The sequence below is a fragment of the Mustela putorius genome, unplaced genomic scaffold, assembly GCF_011764305.1.
Source record: "Mustela putorius furo isolate JIRA1106 unplaced genomic scaffold, ASM1176430v1.1 tig00003850_pilon_pilon_pilon, whole genome shotgun sequence".
Classification (NCBI taxonomy): domain Eukaryota; kingdom Metazoa; phylum Chordata; class Mammalia; order Carnivora; family Mustelidae; genus Mustela; species Mustela putorius.
The window spans coordinates 9,287,509-9,311,430 of record NW_025422002.1 but is presented as its reverse complement, the minus strand read 5'-3'; the positions used below and the strand labels follow the sequence as shown (position 1 = coordinate 9,311,430).

Below are 23,922 nucleotides of genomic sequence, written 5' to 3'. Positions count from 1 at the left end.
ACAGAAATATTTTTTCTGGGAAGCCAGGGTCTGACCCTAGTGATTAATATACTGGGGGATGTTCTTGGGGGAATCCATTAATCATTTTTTTTCAACACATTTTACTGATAAGTATGGAATAAGTAAGGTGATGGGTAAATATAATGTATCCCATTGGGGGTACTTAGGGAAAACCCTTCCCTGATCCCACCATGGAGTGGGGCAGGTGTGTTTTACCTCTTAGAATTACCTCAGATATACCTCAGATGGCATATATCATCAAATTACAGAAAACCAGAAGGATGAGATCTCAGAGAGGAGATGATCTTGATCAACCCTCTCATTTTATATATGGGGAAACTGAGGCCAGGGGAGAAAGTGAAGATTACTTAATTCTCACCTGAGTAGTTTGTAATTTGATCTGTAATTTGTGTGACGGAGACTATTAATTAATGTGTTAAAAACAAGGCAACAGACCCAAAATGGAGTTGCTTCTGTTTAGCCCCACATTACCAAACTAAGATTCAGTTTCAGCTCACCCAGGGATGGATGGAATTTCAAACCAGTCAATCCGGAACCACCTGATCAGCACTAGTGAGTATCTGTCTGACAGACCCCTGCCTTCCCTATAGTGAAAGTAACCGGGCAATAACCAGTCACTTTGTTGCCAAGTATAACTCCCATGTTCTGGGGCTCCCTTCTGCCTATAAAAATCTTTCATAAAAATCTCCTCAGAGCTTTTTTTTTATCTAGTAGATGGGATACTGCCTGATTCATGCATTGCTGAAAAAAGCCAGTAAGATCTTTAAATTTATTCATTTGAATTTTGTTTTTAAAATTCCAGGGCTGCTGGAATTCCCAGGCTCATCCAGGAATGCTCACTCAACTAGAACCTTGGGACCAGGATGGAGTAATGGTCTGCCCCTAGGATGTCCTGGCACAGGGCTGTAATTGTGGATTCAGGAAACCCAGTCCATGACTAACTCAATTCTCTCCACATAAGTAAAAGAGGGTGAAGGGAAATGTCAGGAGGAAGTATGCATTTAAATTTTAAAGAGCCTTGTTCATTTTTGAATCCTTACCTTTTCTGCCTTAATTCTTGGTCTCTGCAAATTACTTTAAAACAAACAAGCAAACAAACAAACAAAACAACAACAACAACAACCCACCTGATTTTAGAATAGAAAAGGAGTTAAGAATCAGAAGATGTCTTTAACATTTCTACTTCCTTTGGCATCATGTAGGATTTTAATGTTGAAGCATGGCAAAGAGGCAGAAATGGCTTTGGGCCACAAAGGAACAGAATCAATTTAAGAGGAAGGCAGACTTTTTTCCCTTTTCTTTTCTTGAGATCTTTGCCCTAAAATTACCTAAAGAATGAAGTCCTCTGCCAGTGCTGATTATAACAGAAGGCATTTCTCATTCCTTAGGAATGGGTTTAGGAATAAAAGGATTTGAATTCACTGCTAAATCCAGTATATCAAGCTCCGGGGAGGGGAAAAATAAGCGTTGAAATTAACCTGATGTTTGGGAAACGTCAGTTAAATGCTTTTGCAACTTCATCACCATCTACTCGGGGGGGGGGGGGGGGGGGGGGGGGGGGGGGGGGGGGAACACCGCTGTCCAAGCTCCCGTTTGCCTGAGAGTCAGGAGCTTCCAAACCAAGAAAGGAAGAAACCAAGCGGGTTATTTATGAGCTCCCTCCCTCTTGCAGTTTTAAGCCACTGTGAAAGAACCCTGTTTATTACCGTTCTGGGGCGAACCCTGGGCAAGTTAACCCTGCTCTGCGGGGTCGGCGGGGCCTGCGCTCCGCGCCTCCCAGCGGACTCGTGTGGTGGTGCAGCCCCAGCCCCAGGCTGCAGAAAAGCGGGCCACCAGCAGACAGCGCCGCATCCTGACGCTGTCAGCGCGCACAGCCTGGGCAGCGCTCCGAGCTCGCCTTCTGTCCCTATCCAGTGACCAGTTAGGTGCGGGCGAGGGGATTCCAGCTGAGGCTTCAGAGTCCGGGACCTCACGATAGTATCAGACTGCGTGCCGCCAGCAGCCATCCCAACCTGGCCTGGGAGCGCACGCGTCTTCGGAGCTGTCCGCGGCGGTGCAGTTTCCCCAGGGAGCCAACTTTAGGCCCGCTCGAGGACTGGGTGCAGGTAGCTGGGTCTTGCGCACGGGTAGACGGGTTGGTTGGGGCTGGAGGAGCCATTGGAACCCAAGTGGAGGTGGTGGGGTGCCTCGCGCCCCTGGTACCTGGAGACACGCCCCGTGCTCTGAGAGACTGCAAAGAGACCACTCAGGCTCAAGATGCATAGACCTGAACTGTCGAGGGCTAAGACAGCGTCGGCTTCCCGGGGGACTGCTGGGCTGGGGAGGATCCTTATGAGAGGGGTACCCGGAACAGCATTTGGGAGCCCTGGGAGTAGGTATTCAGACAGGAGTTCTTCCAGGAGGGGCCGCTGGATTGGGGACCCACCGAAGCAGTTGTTGTGGAAGTTCGGGGGTGAGAGGGGATGGCTAGACGTCTTAGAAATAGGAGGTTGAAGGGGGGTGGTTCTGAGCTGGAGCTTCCCAAGCCAAGTGGCCCTTTGGGGGAATCTCCGAAGGAAGTAACTGGAGGAAGGAGAGATGGCTGTTTGGGGCGTCTGTCGGGAGATCGATGTGCTGAGGGTCTGGAAGGTGGGGCAGGCGGCTAGTTTGGGGATCTCTGGGAGAGATGGTCTGTTTAGGAGGCGCAGTCCCGCAGGAAAGTGATTAGAACCTTTCCCTCTCCCTCAGGGTAAGTGACTTAAAATCTTAAGGAACCGGCAGTCTGGCAGATTCCCGCTCATTTCCAGTGGCTCAGAGGAGGTACCTCAAACGGGGATTTCCGGGGTGGCAGCTGAACCACCCCCGGGGCAGGCGGTTGTACCCCTAGTCCCAAATAATTTGGGGCTCCTGGGAAGGGTACAACTGAGTCGGATGTGCGTCGGGAGAGTAGTGCTTGGTCTTCACAGAGTCCTCTGGATTCGTTTCAGGCTCCGACCAGCAAATCGGTCCTTGGCGTCTCTGCGAGTGGAACCCGAGGAGCGCCTCTCACCCCCGCCACCCCCAGGCGCGCGGGATTACACGTCCGGCCCCACCCCGCCGCACTACTCCTTAAAGGGCTTGAAGACCAGGGGCGCAGGGCGACCACGGTCATGGAGGGCTCTCTGGTGGCCAACTGGAGCGCCGAGGCGGTCAACGGCAGCGAGGCGCCTCCGGAAGCCGAGGGCAACCGCACCGCCGGGCCCCCGCAGCGCAACGAGGCCCTGGCGCGCGTGGAGGTGGCGGTGCTGTGCCTCATTCTCTTCCTGGCGCTGAGCGGCAACGCTTGCGTGCTACTAGCGCTGCGCACCACGCGCCACAAACACTCGCGCCTCTTCTTCTTCATGAAGCACCTGAGCATAGCCGACCTGGTGGTGGCCGTGTTCCAGGTGCTGCCGCAACTGCTGTGGGACATCACCTTCCGCTTCTACGGGCCCGACCTGCTGTGCCGCCTGGTCAAGTACCTGCAGGTGGTGGGCATGTTCGCCTCCACCTACCTGCTACTGCTCATGTCTCTGGACCGCTGCCTGGCCATCTGCCAGCCGCTGCGGGCGCTGCGTCGCCGGGCGGACCGCCTGGCGGTGCTCGCCACGTGGCTGGGCTGCCTGGTGGCTAGCGCGCCGCAAGTGCACATCTTCTCGCTGCGCGAGGTGGCGGACGGCGTCTTCGACTGCTGGGCCGTCTTCATCCAGCCCTGGGGGCCCAAGGCCTACATCACGTGGATCACACTCGCCGTCTACATCGTGCCTGTCATCGTGCTCGCCGCCTGCTACGGCCTCATCAGCTTCAAGATCTGGCAGAACTTGAGACTCAAGACGGCGGCGGCGGCGGCCGCGGCGGAGGCTGCCGAGGGGTCGGAGGGCCGGGCGGCGGGCAGCGCGGGGAGCGCGGCTCTGGCACGCGTCAGCAGCGTCAAGCTCATCTCCAAGGCCAAGATCCGCACGGTTAAGATGACCTTCATTATCGTGCTGGCCTTCATCGTGTGCTGGACGCCATTCTTCTTCGTGCAGATGTGGAGCGTCTGGGATGCCAACGCGCCCAAGGAAGGTAGCGCTGGCTGGAAACCCGGAGGGAGCGCGGCGGGGCGGGGTCCTTGTCCTGCCTCCTCCGCACTGACAGGTTTCTGGGGATCTCGCGCTGGGGATGTGGGTTTCGGAATCCTTCAGGGTTTGAGGCATGGCTCCATTGGCCAGGGGATTTGGGGCTTAACTTCCCTGAGCCTTGGCTTCCTCTTCTGTGAAACGGCCACAATGATGAAAGTACTGGCTCTCGTGAGGGGATGAAATAAGAAAACGCACGCACAGTCCTTAGCACAGTCCCTTGGCTACATATGGGGCATATGGTTCCTTATTATGAATGGGAAAACTGAGGTTCAAATGACTTTGCCACTTGGTTAGCAAGTGGTGGAAGTAACTTTCGAACCCTGGTCCAAGCCGAAGCTCTCACCACTTGAAATTTACTTTATGTTGAACTTCTCCTTTAAATTCAAATCAACCTGAACTCCTGGGTCTGGTCAAGTACAGCAGTAGGTGGGCTATTTGATTTGTCCAGCTGAACGCTGAGTACTTGAGTAGTCGTAGGAGGGCGGGGCGTTGTGGGGAAGTAAGGTCTAAGGTCGAGTCTCTGAACCCCAGGCTCCTTGGAGGCGGAGAGTCTCCAAAGGCAGAGAGGTGAGTGCCTGGTTGGGGGTGGGGAGCGGGGAACTGGCGGTGCCTTGGGCCAGAGACGTTGGTGGTGCTGGGAGTGGGGGGGAGGGGTGGGAAAAGGATGGGAGCCTCCCAGCAAAGATGCAAATTTTCGGATTTGACCTGGTAGGCTAGGGGATTTCTGTAGGAAATCTTGTGGAGGTCTGGGCTGAGGGTGGTGAGGGGAAGCTGGGTGGGGCGTAGAATGGAGTGGTATGTGGGGAGGGAGCTTGGGAGAGCAGAGAGCACCTTGGATCCTGGGGCTTGTGGCCAGCATTGGGTTGCTGAGAGCTCCAGACAGCTTCACCTTCATTGCACACAATTCCAATAGCTCATCTGGAAATAGCAGGAGGGATGATCAGTGGTGGTGAATGACTTACACATTTTGTTTGCCGGTAAGCCCATAGCACTGCACTGGGATGCAGGTGACTCTAGTGATTGTAAGAGTAGAGCAAGGGGTTTGCTTTAGACCCTTTTTGCAGAAATGTCCCATTTCTAAATATGATCACTCCTGCTCCCAGAAGTCTAAAATATAACCATCCCGTGGAAGCCAAAATCTCCCTTTGTTCAGCTGGATAATTTTCCTTTGCTGTCTTTCAGAAACCACAGACTCCTGGCTTTACCCAGCCCTGCCTCGTAATCCAGCATTTTTCTTAGTGGCCAGGGCAGTTATTATTGAGCACATAGGGGGCACCTGTGGTGCTGCAGGCTGGGGCAGTGGGGAGGGGAGGACTGCTGGGCAGACACAGCACAGCCAGCCTGCCTCCATTGTGCAGCCCCTGGTCACAGTTCGCAGAAAGGGTTCAGTGGTTCACGGTGGGGAAGGTGCTTTCTCCAGGTCACACCGTCAGTCAGTCAGTCAGTCAGTCGGAGGCAGACTAGAGCAGGTGGGTGTGGGAGGGAGGGTTCCTGTGCCACCCCAGCTCTTTCCTCCAGTGCCAGCCTTGTGATGAAGGACACAAAACTAGGGAGTGAGCCCAGCCAAAGGCACCAGTGGGTGTTTCTCATTATGGCATCAGACTACACCTGTTTCCTGGGTGGGAGCCAAAGAAAGACCAGACCCAGGTCTTGTGGAGCTCAAACCCCGGTTCTTGAGGAAGTGAGACTGATACTGAGCAGATTCTGGGGATGCCTACTGGGGAGCCCTTTCTCTAGCCCTCACTAGTGTGGGACTTTGGGTGAGGGGTCCCCTTCTCTCCCTTGACTGTTAGTGTCTTGCTTTTAGAATGACGACATTTCAGTGTTCATTCATTTCCCTCTCTTTCCTTCCCCTGGCTTCTCCCATTCATTTTTCCTTCCTGGTGAGTTTTTCTCCCTCCCTCCCCCCCCCACCCCCCTTCATATGACTTCTTGTTGTCCACCCCTTCGCCTGATCTCCTCTTCCTATTTTCCTCCCTAAAGAATGAGAATATATGGTCAAAATATATCTTAGTTACTGAGCGAGGTTTCGATGTTTCCTGTGCTTTGAAAAGGCAACAGATAATAATACATGTCTTTGTCTTAAAAACAAAACACAAGAGGAGAGAGAATGAGAGCGAGAGCATCTGACTAAAGTGGGGGCCAGAGGCCTTTTGTGTGTATGCTGTCCCCTGAGGTTTCCATGGTGGGGCCTTCTCTCCCGGTGGGGCCAGCCTCCTGCTCTCAGGCTCCCGGAGCAGGAAGAGAAACAGACTCCAGGAACCTCAAGTCTTCCCTCTGTTCCTTGGCTTCTTTCCCAGTTCAGAGGAAAGGGTGGGTGCCACATGGAAAGCCCAGGGCCCCCTCATCCTTGGCCCTCTGTGTCCTGGGTGCTCCGAGAAGAGAATAAATGAAGACAATGGGATTCATGATGCCTCCTTCCAGGACCTGGTGCCCAGTTCCTGTGTGAGGGCCTGCCCAGCACCGAGGACTTGGGCTCTGGCCACAAGCCCGCCAAGCCGTGCCACGGCCTCAGGGTAGCAGTGGGGGTCTGAGTGGACTTGGGCTCAGCTGGACTGTAAGCTCTGTGCCCACCTGACATTAATTGGGACCATTGCAAGTAGCAGGCTGGGCCATCAGAAATAATGGTGTTTACAGTCAGTTTGGAGACATGACTGTCTGGAGGCCATCGGCAAGTGTTAAGGAACAAAACAAGGAGACACTTGAGCTATTCAAGGAATTATGATCAGCACCGTGGAAGGAATGCACAGCCCTCACTTTCCAAGATGAAGAGAATTGAGAAGAGATGCAAAATATCTAGATCCGGGCCCCTTGCTCTGCTTATCTCCTGGGGGGTAGAGGCTGGAAGTTCAGGAAGCCCACTGAGAGCAGGCAGAAGTTCTTGCAGGAAGCCCAGGGGCAGGCAGGTATAGATAAAGGTGGATGGGGCGCCTGGGTGGCTCAGTGGGTTAAAGCTTCTGCCTTCGGCTCAGGTCATGATCCCAGGGTCCTGGGATCGAGCCCCGCATTGGGCTCTCTGCTCAGCAGGAAGCCTGCTTCCCTCTCTCTCTCTCTGCCTGCCTCTCTGCCTGCTTGTGATCTCTGTCTGTCAAATAAATAAATAAAATCTTTAAAAAAAAAAAAAAGGTGGAGGGAGTGCGGCACATGTGGGATCTGTCCCTGTCAACAGCTTCGTTCTGAAAACCTCTGAGGGAAGGAGAAGCTCCGAACCCAACTGTGGGCTGCCAGAGGGGTTGGAGAAGTCACACTGGCCTTTCAGCTGTCCATGTGGCCCTTCGCTGACCTCAAAACCCCCCACCTCTCTGAGGCTTTGTGCACCCTGACCTTCTCTGCAAGCCCAGGCACTCCTTTCACACCTCTCTCCTTTCATGGACTTCTTTCCCTCCTATGCTGACCTGCGTTCACACCAAGCTCCGCCTTTACAGGTTCAGAGCTCATCTTGCTCCAAAAGTAATGAGAGGTTGGCCACAAAGATTCAGGTACTGTGGCAAGACAAAGTAGATACAAGGAAACCTGGATGAAGGGGAGAAAGGGGTAGGAAAATTATAATATAATCATAGCAATAATAATAATAATAAAGGCTCTGTGTATAGAGGTGAGCCGTGCATGGAGCTCCCTTTCTCTAAGCCAGAGCAAAGACAGAAACTCTCCATTTCAATATTTCAGAGAAAAAAACAGTGTTCAGGGAAAAAAAAAAACAACAGTGAGAGAAGAGAAAAGGAAGAGGAGCACTGTGGTAGTTACTGCACTCCTTCCCACCCAAAGCCCAAAGCCGCCATTGGAGCCCTGCGTTAATGAAGCTGGTGAGACCATAGGAGTAAGAGGGAGACCAGACACCCACGGCGCGTGTGGACCAGCCCCATATGTATCTCGGCAAGCAAATTCCACTGTCAAAGATTCAGCGTTGACCTCTCCTCTTGAACTCAGTGCGATTTGCTTGGCTGCTGGCCCCCAGGATTCCGACTGGGGTAGTTGGGAGGGAGGAAATGGAGAGGGGGCATGTCTGTATTTCCAGGGGTTCAAGTAATGCTGGTTGGATGTGGTGGGGCTGATTTTGAGTCTCTGGCTCTAGGTTTTGGTGAAATGCCTGGTCCTGTAGGCAGAGATGAGAGAGAAGCGGGGACAGGTTGGCAGATGGGGCAGGGGCACCACCCGTCCACACTGAACATTATTCGTGGCTCCTGTCTGGTGCCTGGAGGCTAGGGGAGAAGCTTTTGAATTAAATCTCACTAACACTTCATAGATGAGTCATATACAGAATAGTCCCCATTTTCTCTCAAACTGGCTGATTTCCATGGGAGCAAGAAATGTCCAGAGAAGAAGGTGGGGACCTCCACTCCCCAGAGACCATGGAAGGACCAAGGGACCTGTCTGGTGGGCCAGCACAGTGGGCAGGCACTCTGGAATCCTGCGTGGTTTGTGCAGGGAAAGAAGCATGCCACTGGCCTATTTGGAGTTTGCTCTGCCCTTTTCTTCTGTGTGTCCTTGAGCAAACCACTAGACCTCTCTGGGCCTTTGCTTCCTCCTTTATATAATCAAGGAAGCAAAGCCTACCTGTGGGGCTGTTAGGAGAATGACAGGGTGTGCCTCGAGGCACCTGGGGGCCACGTGACCAACATCACTCCTCTTCTGCCTTTCTACTTGTTCCGTTTTGTTTGCATTCTTGGGATGGACTCTGAGAATCTTGGCAGGTATTCTTGAGGAAGGAGATGGGCATTTTTTCGGAAGAGCCCAGGCAGAGGGGATTGGGGCACAGAAAGGCAGAGCCTGTAGATGATAGGCCGTGCATCCAGGGTGGTGGGGGTGTGGAGGAGAAACTTGTTAAGGTTGGCTGTGAGTCTGGTCACAACAGGGACCCCTTCTGTTCTGCTCACTAGTGTACGTCCACAGCCGAGCACGGTGCTGGGCACCCAACGGGAGCTCAGCCAATGCTGGTTGAACAGACACGAGGGATATGGGAGGAGAAAGGTGCCTGAGATGGCCTGGGTTGGGTGTGCGGATTTGGATTGCAGAGAGATAAGGATCTTCTAAGCAGCCCTCCAACACTAGCATTGGCTGCCTGCTGAAGAAGTGAGCACCCCTGTCACTTGGGGGCAACCAAACCTCTGTCCGGAGTGTTGTATTAGGAGGAAGGTAGAAATGCACAGGAGGCCTGGAGTTAAGTGTTTCTCTGTCTGAAAATGAACTTCCCAGCTCCTCCCTTTTCCTGTGGAATTGTGGTCCCTCGGGTGTGGCCTACCTACCTCACCTTTTCAAGGATGTTGTGCCCTCTGAGGGATGGGGAGGCTGTGGGAGGCTGTAGGTCTAGGTCCTCTCTGGAGAGACTTCCCCCTGGCTCTGGGTCCTCTCTGGAGAGACTGGGCAGGCAGATTTGCTGCCTGAGGGCTTGGGCCACCTGACAACCCCAGAACTTTGCACTAACAATTGTTGGAAATGAAGGGAACCTCATGGGGGTCACCCCCAGGGGCAGGGGCTGTCAGGGGCTGAACTGTGCTCTGCCAGCCCCCATTGCATCAGCCCCGGGAGACGGCACTGGGCAGTGCTGTGAGCTGGTCTTGTTGCCTTCTCTGTGATTTGGGCCATGTCTCTGTGTGATCTCTGGGCCTCCATTACTCTCAGCAGACCTATGGGGCTAGAACAGGATACCCTCTGTGGCCATCTGCTTCAGTGACATGAGGAGTTAGAGTAGTTGGAAACAGGAGGCCCCCACTTTTGAGTACACAGTCCCACGTCTCATCCTCACCTGAACACAGCAAGGTAAAGGGGCTTTGTCCCCCTTTTACAGAGGAAGAAACTGAGGCCCAGAGAGGCAAGACCTGCTTGAGGACACTGTTGAGTGAGGCATGGAATTTGAACCTAGGTCCTCCCTAGGCTGCCCTGTCACACTGGCCTTCATCCCTAGGCCAGCATTTTCAAGATGGCCTACCACTCTTGGCCTTGGGATCTCCTGGGTGCTTTTAGAAGTATCCCCTGCAGATATCCATCCAATGGAAGAAGTGTGCAGCAAAGCCTCCCCCAGCAGATTTTTTTTTTTTTCCTGTTATTGATCAAACCTCTTGGGGGGAAAGGTGAAGTCACCTGGGACAAAAACCCAAAGGGGAAGCACTCGCATTAGCCAAAAACATAATTCACAATTGCTTAATGACAAGAGTGTGGTTGTTAACTGTCCATCTAATTGCAATTTATCCCCAGAAAGGCCAAGTTCAAGAGCTCTTCAGGACAGAGAATGATCTGTCCAATTTCCTCCTGCCCTTCCTCCCCCACTGCTTTGCCTATCAATGGCTCACCTAAAGACCAGACCCTCCGAGGTACCTGGCCCACCCAAATCTTGGGAACAACATCCTTGAAAAGGTGAGGTGGGTAGGCCACACCCGAGGGACCACAGTTCCACAGGAAAAGGAAGGAGCTGGGAAGCTCATTTTCAGACAGGGAAACACTTAATACCAGGCCTCTGTGCATTTCCACCTTCCTGCCCTGGCCCCAGAGCCCTGCACCCTCTTTGTGACCCCAACATCTCTACTCTCCTGGCTCTCTTGGCTGAAACACCCAAAACACACACACCTGGCTGCCTGTGTTCTCCTGGCACCACCCACTGGGCACTGTGTGTTCAAAGCCTCCGTTTCTCAGATGACCTGCTGCTGCTCCCTGATGCTCTCTGATGACCCTGCTCCCTGATGACCACTCCATTCTAGCTCTACCACACGTCTCCTTTTGGGTGGAGACCCGAGTGTCTCGGTGTCAGCACTCCTGACATTCTGGGCCATGTAATCCCTGTTGGGTGGGCAGCTGTCCAGGGTGCTGGGGGATGTTCGGGCAGCATCCCTGGCCTCTGCCCCCTGCATCCCACTGGCACCTTTCCATCTGTCATGACCACCAACAGCGTCTCCAGACATTGCTGAATGTTGCCTCTGGTTGAGAAGTGCTGGTTTGGACACACTATGGAGGTGTGGCCTGACCTAGTATCTAGCGAACAAGGACACCCTCGTCACCTCTGTCCTGGGCTTTGGCTAAATCTGCCTTGTAAACCCCTGACGACTTGCTGGTTCCCACAGGGTCCTTCTGCTGAGCACCCATGTTGATTCTGTTCTCACCGTAGGGATGCCCACTGTAGTCCCTTCTGCAGAGACTTGTCTTTCAAAGGTCAAGTCCAGGTGTGGATTGCTTTGTGGCACAATTCCAGGGGGTGCCCTTTACCTCGTGGTCTGTGAGAATGATGCTCCCAGGAGCCTTGCAGGGCACAACTTGGCAGCCTCATCCGGGGTCTTCTTCCTCCTCTGAAGGCCGATGTATCCATTCTGCAAACAGTCATTACTGCCTCCCAAGGGTCCTGTCCACACAGCCTCTGCTTTGATACCTTGGTCCTCCAGTGAGGGGTGTTTGCAGGAAGCCATCCCCAGTTCCTCACCTGCCCTCCTGAGGCCAACAGCTGGCATTTGCATAAACATGGGACAGTCATGCCAGGAGGGTTACAGAGCTCCGGGAGTAACACCTCATTTTCTGCCCGGCTGGTATCGGGCTCTTAGGTCCTGAGGTATAGCATGATGGTGTGGCAGCAGTGACCTTGGGCAGTTGACTAAACCGGCCTGGAGCTCAGTTTTCTGGAGTTAGGAATAGAGTTTAGCTTGTGGGCAGGGTAGGCTCTGCCTGCCAGAGGCAAGGTGCCTGGCATATAGTAAATGCTCAATCAGTGTCTGCTTTTCTTCTTTTTTTTTTAAAGATTTCATTTATCTGAGAGAGAGAGAAAGAGAGCGGGAGAAAAAGCACAAGGTGGTGGGGAGGTGCAGGGGGAGAAGCAGGATCCCCACTGGGCAGGCAGCCCTGATGTAGGACTTGATCCCAGAGGATCAAGGTCAGGTCAGGACTCTGGGATCCTGACCTGAGCCCAAGGCAAACTTAACCAACTGAGCCACTGAGGCGCCCCCAAAGTCTGCTTTACAAAGCAGAGAAATTCCAAGACTGTCAGGGAGCTGGGTCAGGGCTTTTGGGGGTGAGTGTTGTCTGGAGCTCAGGAGGAGCGGGTTTCAGGTGAGGGCTGGAAGCAAGCCCCAGGGTGTTCCAAACCAGCTTGAAGAGGTGAAGAGAAACAACAGCCTTACCTGGAGGACACAGTAGGAGGGGAGGCGGGAATTTCTAGTTCTGGGTTTTAGAAGTGGCAGGGGGCAAGAGTGTAGTCCAGGCAGTGGAGTCTCAGCTCCTGATTTCCGGCCACCCACGGAGGGGCAGCCTTGGCCAGAGTCTCCTGTTGTGCTCTGCAGGGAGCGGGAACTTCCCCCCACAACGGGCCAGATGCTCTGGCCCACACTTCACTTCGAGAGTGACAAGGGTCACTCTTGCTCATTCCATTTCTCTCTCTCTCTCCACCAGACCTGGATATCTGGGTATGAACCTGATTTTCCTAGAGGGAACTGCATGAGAATCCACTCGTGGGGTTAAAGCCCCCTCCTATTGTCAAGCAGGGAGATTGCCTTTTTGCCTTTCCACAGTTCTATCAGGACTTCCGGTTGTCTAATTTCACACTTCACTTCAGTTCAGTCCCTTCTAGAACTCTTCCTGTTTTCTGCAAATGACACCCATCCCGCCAGCCACAAGTCTGGAAATGTAAGTAATGACACTGTGAAGGGATGCCACAGGAAGAGAGATCTTTACTATCAGTGTTTATTTATCCCCCCACCCTCCTCCCCTCCCTCCCTGGTGAATGCTCCAGGAAGCATTTGTTGATTCTGTCTCCCAGGAGGAAAAAAATCAGGAGGGCTTCAGAGAGGAAGCAGCATTTGAAAAGGGTTTCCAAGGATGAGTAGGAGCTGGCTGTGCAAAGAAGCACATTCCTTGTTGACCTCATGGGGTAGACACTTTATTATTATCTTTCTCCCTAGTGATACTTAGAAAATTTCAGTGGGCTGCAGAGCTCACCTTGGCAGGGTGGGGGAGCATCTTGTTAAAATGCAGAATCTGATTAAGGAGGTCTGGGAGGGAGCCCAAGAGTCTGCATTTTCACCAAGCAGCCAGGCTATGCCTGTGTAGCCTGCCCATAGACTGACTACATATTGAATAGGAAGTCTTTAATATCTTACCTCTTTTATCAAAATGTGCAGTTTTCCTTTGCACCTGTGGTTGAAATTGGCTGCACGGCCTGTCATTCCCTGCAGGGTAAAGAAGGGCTGGTTTTTTAACCAAAAAGCCCCAGCCCTTCTGCTTCCAGAATCTGGGCAGTGATGTAAGAGATTGCCCCAGATTTGGGCAATGATATAATAGAAGCTCAGTTAAAACTATGTAGCCCACAAATTTGGCTTTTAATCCTGGCTTTATGATACGTGGGGGGAGCACACATCTGTGAATTTTAAAACCATTCCAATGTTGTAAAATTGTGGTCTTTTCAAAAGAGACACTCCATAATACATGTTAGTACTCAATCTTTATGTGAGTATACATTCAAAAATTGTAAAAAGAAAAAGCCTTCTGTGAACTACAGCTCTCAAATTCTTATAAAGCTCCCCTAGGAATAAGGTACTGAGACCCAAATTCCCAGTCCCTTTGTTGAGGGGTGTGGTCCTGAACCAAGCACTTGGTTTCTGGAGAGAGGGCTTCTAATGAAAGTGGGTGGGCTTGATTTTGACTCTCGGAGGAGAGGTGTCAGCTAAGCCACAAGTCTTTGAAGTGTATGTGAAGTGCATTAGTTGCCTCAGGCACAATGCAGCCCAGAGAGGCCGTGGCCAGCTGCCCATCAGCTGTTCGGGGCTAATTTGGGCCTTCGGTGACAGGGTGGAGGGGGTGCTGGGAAATCCGAACATGGGAGTTCTTGGGACTTGAGTAAAGCCAGGCTCGTAGGCGGGTGGAACACTTTGGGGCATACCGTCCTCATCCTCAAGTGGCTCTCTGCCACCCACCCCTCCATGAATCATAGCGCTGAGTGGAAATACAGAGTTGTGTCTGTCTCCTGGGTGTAAAATTGCCAGGTAGGGCATCTGGCTTTTGGTGGGTGGCCATTTCTGTTCACATCTCTTGCTTGGTGCCTAGGAGCCCCCTTGAGGATCACTCCTAGTCCTCAGGCTTGCAGGCGCACAGCAGCGCCACCCCCTCCCCCAGTGCTGCACCTCCCTATTGAATAGAGTGCTGTGTTCTCTGTGTTTCCCTTGAGAGTAGGTCCTGTGACAATGAGCACAGGACATGAAAGGATGCTAGAACCTCCGAGCTCCTCTTTTTCCTCCGAGAAAAGCTAAGCTGGTGACCAGGGAGGTGTGAGGACCAGTCCCTGGACAAGTGCCTCCCAGTGGCCCCCCACTTTTGGCAAAGACCAGACAGAGCAGTTTGCACCACTCAGGGCTTTGTCCTGGGGAGGGATGTTATTTTTATGGGGGAGCAAGTGGAAGAGTTCAGTGGAGACTCTGAACTCTGCCCTCCTCAGGGCTGTAACCACCTTTCCTTTTGGCTTTTCTTAAGTCACTGGCTGAGTAAGCTTTTCCTTTTTTTCTTTTTTTTTTTCAAAGATTTTATTTATTTATTTGAGAGATAGAGATAGAGCTCAACTAGGCAGAGAAGCAGGCAAAGAGAGAGGGAGAAGTAATCTCTCCATTGAGCAAGGAGCCTGATGCAGGACTCAATCCCAGGACCTTGGGATCATGACCTGTGAACCCTAACCCTAACCCAACCTACTGAGCCACCCAGGTGCCTCTGGGTAAGCTTTTCCAAATGGACGATCAGGAGTTCCTTTGGTGTCATGGCATCCAACCCCAGACTTTTCATTTTTTCTTTTTTTAAAGATTTTATTTATTTGAGAGAGAGGACGAGAGATAGCATGAGAGGGGAGAAGGTCAGAGGGAGAAGCAGACTCCCCATGGAGCTGGGAGCCCGACATGGGACTCAGTTCCGGGACTCTGGGATCATGACCTGAGCTGAAGGCAGTCGCTTAACCAACTGAGCCACCCAGGTGCCCTCTTTTTTTTTTTTTTTTTTTTTTAAATTTTTGAAGTTATGGAAAAACAGGCAATGGACACCTTCTTTAATTGGCCTGGGATCAGGAGCCTCTAAACTTTGGACTTTAAAAATGATGCAGCTGGTCATATCTCATATCTGTTAGTAACAATACTAATCACCTGAATAAACACTGCAATCTTTTACATCCTCCACCAGTTTTTTCAAAGTCCTTGCAAGTGTCACCTCCAGTTTATAGACAAGGATGTTAAGGCTCATACAGTAGATGTGGCTCGAGAAAGATTAGGTGGAGGATTCAGACCCCAGGGGTTTGCATCTGAATCTTGTGTCTCTGGCTCCTCCCTGAGCCAGGGCTCCACTGGGGCCCCTCTGTGACCACTTGCCCCCCCGCCCCTGGCCCCAGAGGAGTTACGGGCTGCAGACCACACCTTTGGAAGAGTTGTGGATTCTGACTTCCAGCTCCTCCTTTTCTGCACTGACTTCATCATTGCTCTGCTTTGTCTGACATGTGGCCAGGGGCCAGGGTTGGAGGTGGGCAGCAGGGAACGGCCCTTCGGAGAAGGCAGAATTAAGGCAAAGGGATGGGCCTTTGTACATTTGCATGGACTGGTCATCGGGTATAGGCTGCTCCTGGGACAGGGGTTTCTGTTGTGGCCAAAGACAGTGCCCCCAAAGGAACTCAGCTGAGAGCCTCACTGGCCAGCTCCCTGGTAGCTGGGGAATGAGCCGCGCTGGGTCCTAAGACAAGATCTGGGCTCAGAACACCATGCCATCTGCTGCAGATCTGCTAGACCCAGCTCTAGGTGGCACCACGCTGAGTCGCTTTTCAATGGTTCCTCTCTAACAGCTACCCCACGGGTAGCTGTGTTTTGAAGAAGACAGTCTTGGGGCACCTCCGTGGGTCAGTTGGTTAAGCGGCTGACTCTTGATTTTGGCTCAAGTCATGATCTCAGGGTTGTGGGATTGAGACCCGAGTGGGGCTCTGCACTGGGCATGGAGCCTGCTTGGGATTCTCTCTCTCCCTCTGCCCCTCCTTCCACTCATGCTTTCTCTCAAATAAATAAATGAAAAAGAGAGAAAAAGAAAAAGAAAGAAAAAGAGAGAAAGAAGTCTGCATTTAAGGATTTTGGTCCAGAAGAACACCCCGCGTGTGGCGTGCACCAGAACCTCGAGCTGGAATGCTGGAGCAGAAAAGAGAGAGGGAAGTTTGCGGTGCAGAGACAGATGCTTCTTCCCTGTGATGTCCAGGCTTGCATGTGCGTTAAAACGGGTCTTCGTACTGAAATCTGCCAGGTGAGATCAGACATTCCCAGGACCCCAAAGAAGATGGAATAAGGCAATAAGGACATTCTCCTCCATCGCTGGTTCATTGTTTCGGCACACCTTTGACTTTGTGGAGTCTTGGCACCCCCTCGCTCTCCCTGAAGATGGCCCATTGTTTCAGTCTGTTTAAACCCATCCGGAAGTCACAAGCTAGCTGAACAAGGTAGATAAGCTTGTAGGTTGGACTGGTGGTGCGGGCCTGTAGAGCCAGGAAAGGAATCTACGTATGAGCTGACCTCCTTGGCCATGCGGTCCGGCCCAAGAGACTCACTGGATGGACACTGCCATATGTCAGTGCAGCTTCCAGCAGCTCAGCCAGTGGGTCCTGTGTCCTGTGCCCCACCCTGGGCTATCTCAGATTCCAACACTCAGCCCAAGCAGCCTCTCCCCATTGTTTCACATGGGTTGGCATTAGCTCTGTTATCCTTAAGAAAAGTAGCATTTATTGGGCATGTACACATCATGGTAGTGATAACGGTAATAACTGAGTACGTTAAGTTTTTACTTTTATTGAGTGCCAGGAATCATGATGGGTCCTTGGCGTCCTGACTAGTGAAACTTGGCAATGATTCTGTAAAGGAGTTCTTTTTATTACTCCCATTTCACAGATGGAGAAACTGAGGTTAAGAGGTTAGATGACTAGCCCTAGAATACACAAAGTGCAAAATGGCAGAGCCAGGATTTGTGCCGAGTCTGGGTAACTTTAAAGCAAAGCCATCACCGGAGTGTGGGGAGAAGTGGGCGTGGCTTGCTTTGTGGGATTCCAGCCCCCCTACCCTTAGGAGCCCTTCCCACGGCTTTTTAACATCTGCCCCTTCTCCAGGCATCAAGGGTGGGCTAACTTTCTGTAAAGGGCCAGGCAGTAACTCTTTTAGGCTGTGGGTATAAGGTCTCTGGAACAGGTACTCAGCTTTCTCCTTGTAGTGCAGAAGCTGCCATAGACAATATATTAATGAATGGGTGTGCTGTGTTCCAATAAAACTTTATTTAGAAAAACAAGCATCAGGTGGGATTTGGCCCCCATAGGCCAAACAATAGAGCTTGTTGGTCACTGGTCTAGACCAGGAGACATTTCTGCTACAAACGATGATGGTCTGAAAGGAAGTAATGTGTTTCCCATCCCAGATAAACTTAGATTATAAAAGATCATCACTGAGAACAGGCAATTCCCCGCCTCTGTGGGCAATTCTACCTGTGCGGGGGAAAAGGGTAGTTGCTCTCTGACTCGCCCTCAAATCACACCCTAAGAGAGATTGTCTGGCAAGCCTATGTCTTTGCTTTGGGACTGAGAGGATTCACTAACTGGTACCAACCTGACACATGTGAACGCTGACCTAGTTTGAAAAGGAATAGCTTCATTAAGTTCAGGTAGAAACACGGGGTGACATGCTGTGTGTCCCTGGGGAAGTCACTTTCCTCACACAGAAGATGGGGATGAGTCTGCTTTGAAAAACCACAGGGTCCTGTGTCAACTTGAGCAGTGATTCCCATGGTCAGCATTGCTACATGGCCCTGTGCTCTCTTGGAAACAACGTCGTGAATCATGAGGACAATACTTTCCATGCTTTGTTCTATTCCTTTTGGCTTCTCTAGCCACCAGAAAGGGCAACAGTGTGGTCTAAACAAGGAACAGAAAGTGCAGAGAGCCTGTGAGGGGCAGTCAATCAGTCAGTTGCCTGCTTAGAAACCATCAAGGACTCCCCACTGTCTGTAGACTAAAGCTCAGGCAGCCTGCACTCAAGGTCCTCCTCAGCCTGGCTCTTTCCTGTTTCTTTCCCCATGAGACTCCCTTTCCCCAACTCTGGCAGTCCTTGAACGTTCTTGGACATTCTCACTTATGTACCTTCATTCCTATTGCTTCCTTCCTCTGAAATGTCCTCCATAGCCATTTCCTGATTCCCAGATAGCTCTCCTCCTTGCTGAGGGCTGGCATGTCCACCACTGGGGACTCCTGTCTCTCGACGGTTAGGATATTGCCAGATTTTTAAAAGTGCAATTGTGCCCTTCGCCTTTGGCAACCCGACAGGAGCAGGTTCAGCTTAGAGAGGGTCCTCTATCCCCCAGGGAGCCAAGCCAGGCCCATCCTACATGTCTGTGGCCACGGGGGGGGGGGGGGGGCAGAGGCACCTGCCTTGGTCCAGAGTCCTACAGGGGCTGGCCTAGCAGAGGAAGGGAATCTCCATTGGGGGTGGGGGATGGTGTATCTGGAATTCATTAACTGTTTCCTTTTTTGCTGTTGATGTTTCTGTATGCCTTTTTTTTTTTTTTTTTTAAAGTAGAACAAATAAGTTAAATGATCCAAATGTAAAGTCAGGCAAATAGCTTAAGAAAAAAGATAACAGTTTTAACTCTATACAGTTAGGTAAAAGGTGGTGCCTTCCTGTGCAAGCCTGTTCATTCCTGCTCTGTCCTCCCCCTTGTTTCCTAACCTTACATGCCTGCATTCTTGCCGCTGTGTCTGGTAGCTTATTTCTCAGGGTCCTTTTTAAATTTTAACCGTGTGTTAATTTTGCCTCCTTTATTTTATACATTGAATTTTTGAGGACATTCTGTTTTTAGTCTTGGTGATTTCTCACCAGAATTTCTAAACTTAAATTCATCTTCTTAGCTACTCAAATCAAATATATATTTTTTTTCACTCTCTTATAGAAAATGAGCAGTACTGACTTTTTTCCCCCTCCGCTTTTCCACTTCCCTGTTCTTTATATTTTAGTCTAAGGTTTAGATGCTCCTCCTTTGTTTCCCTGAACATTCTCTTGTGCAAGACTTTCTGATTTTATTTGCTCTAGTTTTGTGCCAACAGGTGCACCAAGGAATTAGACCAGTGGTTCTCCAAGTTGTGTGTGTGTCAGAACCTCACCCCCAGGAGTCTGGTCTAGTAGGTCTAGGGTAAGGCCCGAGAATTTACACATTTCTAACAAGTTCCCAGGTGACCCAGGGATCCCAGTTTGAGAACCAAACCATCGTCTTGTGGATAATCATCCTTCTTCCTTTGGTGACTAGGTGACAGATGTCTGACAGATGTCTCCATGCTTGCCTCTGTGGTGGCATCTAGGTCTTGTGGCTTCTCAGTCTCTGCAAGAAATCCTTTCCTGGATTCAGCTGTTGAATTCTGGAGGTTTGTTTTGTTTTGTTTTGTTTTTATTTATTTGTTCCTTTAAGTCATTTCTCTGCCTGACGTGGGGCTCAAACTTACAACCCTGAGATCAAGAGTCGCACGCCACTCTGACTGAGCTAGCCAGGTGCCCAGAATTCTGGAGATATTTTTTGAAAACTTTCTGCAGGAAAGATCAAAGAGCAGCAGATTTTTCAAGCCCTCTTGCAGCTGCCTTCACTGATAAGGATGTGGCTGTGAATAGCATTCTCGGGTGTCTTGCTGTCCTGGCAGGTTTCTGGAGGGAGGGCTCACTCTCCTCCACTGCTGGGAGAGCTCTGTAGTTTGTCAGATGGAAGTCTATTGCAAGAAGCTCAGATTTTTTCCCCTCTCCTCTACTTGGAAGTATATAGGATTAGGAATTTTTCTTTTCTTCCTTCCTTCTTTTCTCCCTTCCCTTCCCTTCCCTTCTCTCCCCTCCCCTCTCCTCCCCCCCTTTCCTTCCTCCTTCTTTCCTCCCTCCCTCCCTTCTTACTCTCTTTTCCTTTTTTCTTTCCTCGACACCCAGCATGGGGTTTGAACTCACGACATCAAGATCACCCGTGGCATGTTCTAGTGACTGACCCAGCCAGGTGCCTCAGGATTCAGAATTTTTCTTTCCTTTTGAAGTTTGAATTTGCAAAAAGCAGTATCTTGAAGTTGATCCTTAATTTTGTCTGGAACACAATAGATCCCTAGTATGATGGCTTCTGCACAATACCTTAAAGAATTTCAGGATAACCTTTTCTCCTGTGTGAGTCTGATTTGTCATGCCAAAGCGTGCTCTTAGGGGTACAGAACTTTCAGTGTTCTCAACGGCGAAGATGGCAACGCTTTCTTGCCACCACGCCTTTGCCTGGGCCATTCCTTCTGCCTGGAGCACCCTTCCTCCGTTCTCTGCCTGGAAAACTCCTACGCATCTTTCAGGTTTCGGCTCAAACGTCGCTTTCTGTAAGACTGGCCTATGATTCACTCCGAGTTGCTCCCCTTCCTTGGTCTGACCCACCGCCTGCATTGTGCCCACCCTGTGGTGCTACTCATTTTATTTTTGTGTCCCCAGGGCTTAGCCTGGTGCATGGCAGGCTAGCAGCATAGCAGCTACCGTGTGTTGGGCCCTTACTGTATACCACGCATTTTTTTTTAATCCTTGCAGTCTTCCGGCGTGTTTTGCATACTTTTGTTATCCCCATGTAAAGATTAGCAAACAGCAGTCTCCTGGGGAACTAAAGTAATTTGTTGCTGGCAGAACAAGACTACCAACTAGGTCTGGCAGCTCCTCGACGCTGTGCTCTTGGGCACTCAGAGTCGTGGGCACTGGATACGCGCTGGGTGAGTTATGAATGAACAGGTGGCTGTGACGAGCGCAGCTCCTGCTGACGGAAGCATTCGGCGGGTACTCTTGACAAGAGAAAGGACAGGGAGCATTCTAGGGCTTGGCTGAGCCCGGGAAGGCTGGGGTGTGTGTGTGGCGGGGCAGGCTGAGTGCACACCCGGAGCCATGATGTGGACGGCAGGCAGACCTTGTCCCTCTACGTCTCTGTCTTGTGACTCAGCACCTGGCCCCTGGGAAGGCTGGTCTCGGGAAATGATGGTGGCCCTCCAGTAGTGATGGCCTGCTCTCCTTTCTCTCTGCGCCCCCATCCTTCTTTCAGCCTCAGCTTTCATCATAGCCATGCTCCTGGCCAGCCTCAACAGCTGCTGCAACCCGTGGATCTACCTGCTCTTCACGGGCCATCTCTTCCATGAACTGGTACAGCGCTTCCTCTGCTGCTCCTCCAGCTACCTGAAGGGCAACCGTCCAGGAGAGACCAGCGTCAGCAAAAAGAGCAACTCCTCCACTTTTGTCCTGAGCCGCCACAGCTCCAGCCAGAGGAGCTGCTCACAGCCATCCACAGTGTGACCAGGCTGGGCTAGGACTGCCTCTTGTGGCTCGGGGTGTGCCTGCATAGACAGTCCGCCCCTTGGTGGCGGTGTGCGTGTATGTATAAAGTACCTTTCAGTTTGCACCCTTTCCACACCTCGGGGTAGCTTGAGTGGGGTGGGAAATTATGGCATGGGTTGGGGAAGTAGTCTCCACGGTAGAAATGTTGGGGTGACTCAGCCAGACAGTCCCTGGATCTCCCCTGGCTTCCTACGGGGGTTTATACACCCTGCCTCCACTGCTGCTCTCGTTGGTTGATGAGTTGGTTTTATTCTCCTGGACCTGTCATTTCTCCCCAGTATCTTTTTACTCCTTTATTCTGGGATCCTGTGAAAGGTGGTAAGTATGGGATTGGTGTGTGGAAGCATACTGTTCTGAGCTCAGAATAAGGAGTGGGAGTGGGACCTCAGATGTGGAGGGTGGTGCTAATATCCTTCTGACTTTAGAGTGCTTTTACTTTTGCATGGAACTGTCCCAGCATCCTTGGGCACCAGCATGTCAGAAGGTGGCCCTAGGAACAAGGGATTCCCTTATGAAACCATTTGGCATTGGCAGCTGATGAAAAGTAGGGCTACAAGTGTTTAAGAAGGTAATATTTATGTGAAATAGTCAGGAAAGAAAAAGAAACAGAAGGCATCCAGGTTGGAAAAGAAGAAGTAAAATTCTTGGCAGATGGTATGATTTTGTATGTAGATAATTCTAAGGAGTTCACGCACACATACAAACCCATTAGAACTAATAAATGAATTCGTCAAGGTTGCAGGGTGCAAGGTCAGTATGCAAAGGCCAGTGGTATTTCTTTATACTAGCAACTCACAATATGAAAATGAAATTAAGAAATAATCACATTTATACTGGTATAAGGAAGAAAAAATAGGAATAAATTTAACAAAAGAAGTACAAGACTTATACCCTGACAACAACAAACTATCATTGAAAGAAACTGAAGAAACTCAGAGAAATGGAGAGACATCCTGTGTTCATAGATCAGAGACTTAAATATTATTAAGATGATAGTACTGTCCAAAATGATCTACAGGCTTCATGCAAATCTTCTATCAAAATCCTGGTTGGCCTCTTTGCACAAATTGATAAGCTGATCCTAAAATTCACACAGAAATGCAAGGGACCCAGAATAGCCAAATGATCTTTTGGAAAGAACAAAAGTTGGTAGATTTACAATTCCTGGTTTCAAACTTCACTACAAGGCTTCAGTAATCAAAGGAGTGTGGTACTAGCATGAGGATAGACATGTGGATCAATGGAGTAGACCAATGGGATAGAATGGAGAGTGCAGTTAAAAACCCTCCCATTCACGGCCAATTGATTTTTGACAAGTGTGGCAGAAGAATTCAGTAGGGGAGACAATCTGCTCAACAGATGGGACTGGGAAAACTGGCAATCCACCTGCAAAATGATGAAGTTGGTGAAGGGGGTTAAGAGGAACAAAGCTGCAGTTACAAAAGTAAGTCATAGTGATGAAAAGTACAGCACAGGGACTATAGCCAATGATATTGTAAGAACCTTGTATTTGATTACACTTACTGTGTGAGCATTGAATAATGTATGGGATTGTTGGAATTCTATCTTGTTCACCTGAAACTAATAAAGCATTGTATGTCAACCATCCTTCAATTAAAAAAAGAATGAAGTTGGACTCCTACCTCACACTGTGTACAAAAATTCACTCAAAATGCTTCAAGCCCTAAATGTAAGAGCTAAAACTGTTAAACTCTTAGAAGAAAACACAGGCATAAATCTTTGTGACCTTGGATTAGGCAATGATTTCTCAGATATGCTACCCAAAAGCACAAGGAAAGGAAAAAAATAGGTAAATTAACCTCATCATGAAATGGGGTACACAACCTTTGTGTTTCAAAGGACACTGTCAAAAAAGTGAAAAGACAACTCACAGAATGGAAGAAAATATTTGCAAATCATATACTCCTATCTGGAATATATCAAACACTCTTACCACTTAACAATAAAAAGACAAGATGGTTTTTTTTTAAAGGGGCAATATATTTGAATAAACAAATAAATAGACATATGTTTATATTCTCTCCAAGGAAGACATAAAAATGGCCAGTAAACCCATGAAAAGATGTTCAATATTATTATTCATTAGGAAAATGCGTGTTCAAGCCACGGGGAAATGCCACTTCACACCCACTAAGATGGCCGTCCTCAGAGAGCTGGGCGCTAACAGGTGCAGGCAAGGATGTAGTCACTGGAGCTCTCCTGCATTGCTTGTGGGAATAGAAAATGGTCCAGCCTCTTGGAAAATACTTTGGCTGTGCCTCAAAACGTTAAACATAGAATTACTATATGAGCCAGAAATGCCACTCCTGGGTATTTACTCAAGAGAAATGAAAGCATACACAAGTAGAAGAACTTGGATGTAAATGTTCTTGACACCATCACTTGTAATAGCCCAAAGTGGAAATAACCCAGATGTCTATCAGCAGATGAATGGA

The 23,922-nt window shown here is 50.3% G+C and overlaps 1 protein-coding gene across 1 annotated transcript; it reads left to right on the top strand.

Annotated features, from left to right (window-relative positions):
• Positions 1–2,991: 2,991 nt before the first annotated feature.
• OXTR (oxytocin receptor) lies at positions 2,992–23,115 on the top strand. Its single transcript, XM_004738430.3, has 2 exons — positions 2,992–4,083; positions 21,177–23,115. Exons 1-2 carry the CDS (start codon positions 3,150–3,152, stop codon positions 21,422–21,424), a joined length of 1,182 nt encoding a protein of 393 aa, XP_004738487.1. The 5' UTR covers positions 2,992–3,149; the 3' UTR covers positions 21,425–23,115.
• Positions 23,116–23,922: the final 807 nt, after the last annotated feature.